Consider the following 6,466-nt stretch of genomic DNA (forward strand, 5'->3'; position numbering starts at 1 on the left):
AGCGCCCGTTGCGTTCCGTGGCACAGAAGGCGCGGATTAGGAGCTATTTTTTAGGGAAGATTAAGGAGCTGATTTTGATCACGGTCTTCCCCGGCCCGCTTTAGATCAGATCAACTGGCAACCTGGCCTAGATTATAGCTGGCCAAATGGGCCATATTTTTCGGGCTGGCCCGTGAGCATGCCGGCACGCCGCCTTGGGCCAAGCACGACACGGGCTAAACGGGCTGGGCCCGACACGCGGCACGCCCTGGACCGTGCCTGGGTCTGGAGGCTGGGCACGCGGGCCGGCACGGCATGGCCCGATTACATTTTTTTATTTTTTTATACATGTATATATGGTCCAACATGTAAAAATAGGCTAAAAAACGCTCAGTGCGTCAAATAACAGGCTGAAAATATGCGGCCCACCGTGCTAAACGGGCCAACGTGCCGGCCTGTTTGCTAACTGGGCCGTGGGGTCTGGGGGCACAGCACGCGGGCCGGCACGGCACGGCCCGTATAGTAATCGTGCCCTGGTGAGCCGTGCCGTGCCGGGCCAGGCACGATTACGATGGGCCGGCCCGTTCGGCCAGGTATGGCCTAGATGGCCCACCTGTAGATCTCCACCCACCAGTTTTCCCTTTTTTCTAGAACAAAACCCAACACTAGTAGAGTAAGTCACCAGCCTAAACGCTCCGCCGCCATTTGCTTTCGATCTGCGCCTCCAGTCCGCGGTGAAGGTTGCGGAAGCCATGGATTCGACGGAAGCCCTGCCGGACGACGCGCTCGCAAACATCCTCCGCCGCCTCCCGGCATCCGACCTCGCCGCGTCCCGCTGCGTGCGCAAGGCGTGGTGGGCCGTCGTCGACGCCCACCGGCTGTTGCTTCCGCACTTTCTCCCGCGTGCGGTGCGCGGCCTCTTCGTCAACTACATCGACTACGACCGCCCGCGCTTCTTCGCCCGCCCCTCGACGGAGCGGCCCGCGATCAACGGCGATCTTGGCTTCTTGCCTGGGTACAATTGGGATTTCGAGCCAATTGTGGATCACTGCAACGGCCTCCTTATCTACGGCAGTGAGTGGAGGGCGTTCTGCGTGGTCAACCCTGCCACGAGACGGTGGGAGCGTCTCCCACGCCTTGATGCCAAGAACTACAACACGTACCTCGTGTTTGATCCTGCCGTGTCACCGCATTACCAAGTGTTTGCGATTCCACAGGTGCTCGAGAAAGTTGTTCCAGTCCAACCACAACCAGTGCCCGACAAGAAGCCACCAACACCCTTCTGCCTCACTGAGTTTTTCTCGTTGTTTGAAGATACACCAGAAGTACTCACCAAGGACTTGGAAGAGGACTGCGAAGATGGACCATCGGAATTGTCACCGGAACAAACCATTGAAGAGGACATACCCGCACCGTCACCAATTGAGGTTCCAGAAGACCCACTAATTGAGGATCCAGAAGACTTGGTGGAATTTCCACCATCCTCATGGATGCTAGACGTGTTCTCGTCTAGTACAAAAGAATGGCAAAAGAGGTTGTTTGTCCGTGAAGGTGAGGCTTTGGACACGGTGGCTACTATACGGCTGGATAGATTGGAACCAACATTTTATGGGCCGAGGTGGCGCTACGGTGTCTACTGGCGAGGAGCACTCTATGTGCATTGTCGTGGTGCATTTGTTGCAAGGTATACATCGTAAAAAGGCTTACAAAGTTCCCTTAATTTTTAACTCTAGCATTAGTAGTGGCTTTCTCAGGGGATGTGTCGACACAAACATTGCATCATATCTAGCACTGATAATGTTCTTATTTGCAGGTTATCCTTAAAGGATGGCAAGTACCAACTAGTGAAAACACCAATAGATATCGAGGAAAGCAAGCGTGCACAACCTTGTCTGGGGAAATCAGAAAAAGGGGTTTACTTTGCAACAATTCACGATGAATATCTATTTCGGGTTTGGATTTTAAATGAATCATGTTGTCAGATATCTTGGGCATTGAAGCATCACATTGATCTTAACCCATGGGCAACGATATATTTGAACCAGCCTAAGGGAATTGACAAAACTTGGTTCTTATATGGTGATAATAATGAAGATGGAACCAATGGGGATGAGAATTTTGAATGGAACTCCGATGACGATAACGTTCTGAATATTGAAGATGATTATGAACCTTTCTACAGCCATGTTTCTATCCTCGGATTTCACCCCTACAAAGAGATTGTTTTCTTAGAGGTATCATCATTCAGAGTAGTGGCTTATCATCTGAATAGCTCAAAAGTTCAGTACCTGGGCAGATTACGCCCAAAGGATTATTATCAGTCATTTACAAATGGCATATATGAATCATTTCTGTACACCCCTTGCATGATTGGGGAGCTTTCAGAACGTGCTTGAGATTATTCCTTCACTGCTTGGGTTGGGATCTGGAGATTTAGGTGGAGGGGCAGGGGTGACGATCGCAAGGAGCCAGAAGTTTAATCAGATTGATGTTGCGGGGTTTTGTTTTTGGAAAGAGCTCGAAGCATAGAAGTGAGAATTTCAAAGAAGTCGCTAGAAAATAGGATAACCAAATTGGACAGAACTTACTCGGAATTTCCATTTCATAAACTTCCTTGGTTATTTTGTGCACCTGATCATCTTATGAGTACATTCATCATTTGGGCAAGCGGTGACATTTTACATACTTTTTATGCAGTTGATTGAGTTAATTGTTTCTTCGTCTACGGTTTAAATACCAGGACATGTTCTTCTTTCATGTCTACTTTTGGTCACGCTCTTTGTTCACTTTTGAACATACACAAGTAGATATGTGCGTGCCACTGGAATCTGAATCCTAGTCAAATTCTGCACCCTACTGAAATCTATGGTGATGTGTCCGAGCTGTTGTTTTTTACTTAACGCTAATTATTAATTGATTAGGTCCATCTTTGGGCTAACCGCTGCATATCCGGCAACAATGTTAATGAATCATGAAGCCCGTTAGTGGATTAGTGTGTTCAGTTCATGTCGTGTATGTCAGTTTCTTAAATTAGTTTCTGAAGCTTAAGTTTTAGATTTAGTTCCAAAACCGGGACTATCCAATGTCTATGTACCTTGAATTGTCAACATAGGCTTAAATACGCAATTTTTCTTCAATGGCTCTACACAAATTTTGGCAAAAGGGGCAGTCATAACAGAAACCTATGCCGTGCATTGAGACAGTTGCTTCGTACACATGAATAATATCATTGCGCCCATGTTTGCTTTTGGTTCTGTTTGGGTATAGCGGTATGCGATTCATTTCTATTGCCTTCATTGGTGGAAGGTGTAAGCTAGTTAGCTCAACATTTTCACTGCCGATCGTTTTGCTCTGCAATCTGAAAGGGCAAGGGCCGGCCTGAACATGGAGCTTCAACAGCAAACCGGGTAAAGTTCTTCTGATGACATGACTTTCATCTTGCGTTCTTCAGGCTATCAAAATCATAAGAACATCATTATGCATCCTACTGAAATCTTCGGTTGACATTTAGCATCTGTGGCCAGCCTGAGGTAGTTCAGTAGTTGCACTGTTCTTTTGATGAAAGCCAGCCGGTGACGAATTGCAAGTATTCGGTTTGTATACAACTTTGTTTATGAATATTATTTCCAAATTAGCTATAACACATCTTTGTTGTACACATGAACTTATTAGCAATTTTTCACAAAAGAACATGGAAATATATATTCATTTTTGAATAGTCAAAAAACGATAGCCCTTGAATACACCAAACCAAGTAAACTGCAATCCAAGGAAAACAATCGCAAGATAGGCATCCTAAACGGCTCTAGCTAGTCTTGATGTACAAACTCCCTCGAGGGCTTTTCCAGCTGCTTCATCACTACCACACGGTAAAGAAGCTCCGATGACTCGCTCTGTTGTCTGCAGTAACCTTTTGAATCAAAACTCTCACAGCACGGCGACAACTTGCGCTTGAATTGCTTGGATAGCTCTTGTCCTTGGCCTACATGCACATCAAATGAAATTGTTCATATGCAGTTCAACCACACAATCAAATGCATCTATTATAAATCTTATAATAGTGGATTAAAGAGAAGAAATCTTATACTAGTGGCGTTGACACTTGCTGATGCATGCATGTACATACCTGGCGCATTATCCACAATATTAGTGAAGGTGGGGTATAGGTTGACAATGTTGACATTTTTCTTTGCTGCCATCACTTGTTTTAGGTTATTGTAATGGACGGATGCACCCAAATTTCCAAAGACATCGCAGGCCGTGTAATTGTCGGTTCATCTTTGTGATGGTGTGCAGCCGACAAGGTGCAAGTTGTTCACAAGAACTTTTTTCACTCCAAGCTTCTGCAATTGCTCTACATTAGCCACAACACCTTGATATAAGTATTGATCTGCATATATACATAAAATGTTGGATTAGCTTCTGCAATTGCTCTACATTAGCAATTCAGATATGTCGACGAGCAGATAAATGTTGGATTAGTCATTGATCTGCTGCTAGCTACTTACATCGTCGGGGGTAGCCAAGCCAGGCCAGTCAGGCCGGCGCTTGCGTAGTAGTTGCTGCCTGAGATAGCCATGAGTGCCACGGAGGGACTGAGTTGCTGCTCTGAAATTGTCCCATCTTGAACCATCTTCGTAAAAGTGTCCACCTGCTTGGCGAGGTTGGGGATCCTCTGCGTCGACGTCGTATCGAACACACCAGAGTCACCATAAGTGATCACGAGAATATTCAATTACAAACAAGTTGTTTGAGCAAATTATTAGTCATCATTGAGTATCTGTTGTTTAGCCAGGTAAAAATATGTGGAAGGTTCTCCATATCTCTTTTATACGCCTTAGCAAATATGAATGTCGCTGGCTCGCATTCATACGCGGGACGTGTTCCTGCGCAAAACCATCCTGACGGTGGCGGAGGCTGGGTGTCCTTGTTGCACGGCCGCGCTTGAGACTGCGAACCACCTCATCTTCGGCTGCCCTTTTGGGGTCCAGTTCTGGCAATGCCTTGGCGTGTCGACGGAGGGAAGAACGGTGGAGTCCATCCACCGCCTGGACGCGTCCCCTGCGGTGGGGATGGCGTCGCCTGCTGCCTTCATCCTCCTCTGTTGTTGGAGGCTTTGGAAGCGACGAAATGCTGTTGTCTTCTGCAATGACGACGACATGCTCTGGCGCGCGAGGCTGGCCCCCGGCGACCGTGCTCATATTGATGTCTGGCTATCTGTTCTTGGGGTTTGAGTAGTTCAGCCCCCCCTTCTCTCTCTTTGTATATCTGATCACTCTGGGCTTTGGTCCATTTTTTGGGTAATATATTCAGGTGGTGGAGGGGCCTTCCCTCCCTCCCCCCCGTTTGAAAATTCAAAAAAAAAATTCTTACTGGACAAAACAAACTCGTATAATAGGAAGGCACGATCAACTACGTTATTACAAAAACCTAGACCAACTCAAACTTATTAGTGTTAGGTCACTTCTTCCATCTTATTCCAGCAAGACAATATCAGCTAGAGTCTTAGGAATTATAAATCCACCTAAGCATATCAGAATTGCATAAACTGAATGCTAATACCAAAATAAATACTTTGGAGTGACTGTTCTAGAAAGGAAACATCAACTATAGTATTAAAAAAACTGAAGCCAACAAAATCTTGTGTAAATCGGAATGCAGATACCAAAATACTTGAGTGAGTGTTTTTTCCATAAGATACCATCTTATCATATTATAGAGTCAAAGTAATTCCCATAAATATAATATAGATATTTACACCATCAACTATGTTTAGAAATCTCAAGGTGACTGGTTCACACTACATCTTACAGCAAGACATGAGATGTAGAGATATAGTCCCTCAAGGGAGGGATGTGGAGTTATAATGTGGTAAGGCAAAAAAAAAGCTCTACCAATACACAATTTGGAGGGTGAACTAAAATTAGCACCCAAATAAGCTCCATAAACAGACATGCTATGTTTACCAAGAAAGCTATCTAAGCGAAGCATTACCACAGATGGATATTTGGGGCTGACAACAGTTCATCTATAGTCTACTATACAGAAAAAAGACAGATGGCAAAGTCGTACATACCATAGAATTAACAGAGTAATTATAATAAGAATTACTTAAATTATGTATTCACCTTAATATTACCAAAGAGACGTTCCAAAACCAGCATAATTCATGCACTAATTATCCCTCCTCGATGACCTTCTAGGTGCATGGCAAAGCCACATCTGTTGAACAAAACAATGTATTCCCGGGACGACGAAAAATTCACAAACTTGGTTTTTACCATAAGAACAAAAACGAACTATGTCTTTAGCTTCTTACATATTGCACTAATAACTCAGAAGCATCAGCATTGTTACCATCATTGACAGCTCACAGACACTATAGTACAGGAACACCATAATATGTCATGATGCAGCACCTCTTGGAAGTGCAATTAGGATTTTTTTTATGGCAGGAAACTTAAATAAATACATGTGCAATATAGTA

The 6,466-nt window shown here is 44.8% G+C and overlaps 1 protein-coding gene and 1 pseudogene across 1 annotated transcript; one reads left to right on the forward strand and one right to left on the reverse strand.

Moving 5' to 3' along the window:
- Positions 1–676: 676 nt before the first annotated feature.
- Positions 677–2,677, forward strand: LOC125553976. Its single transcript, XM_048717612.1, has 2 exons — positions 677–1,663; positions 1,793–2,677. Exons 1-2 carry the CDS (start codon positions 732–734, stop codon positions 2,373–2,375), a joined length of 1,515 nt encoding a protein of 504 aa, XP_048573569.1. The 5' UTR covers positions 677–731; the 3' UTR covers positions 2,376–2,677.
- Positions 2,678–3,788: 1,111 nt separating this feature from the next.
- Positions 3,789–4,693, reverse strand: LOC125554818 (annotated as a pseudogene).
- Between the last annotated feature and the right edge of the window lie 1,773 nt (positions 4,694–6,466).

Source organism: Triticum urartu, chromosome 4, assembly GCF_003073215.2.
Source record: "Triticum urartu cultivar G1812 chromosome 4, Tu2.1, whole genome shotgun sequence".
Lineage (NCBI taxonomy): Eukaryota > Viridiplantae > Streptophyta > Magnoliopsida > Poales > Poaceae > Triticum > Triticum urartu.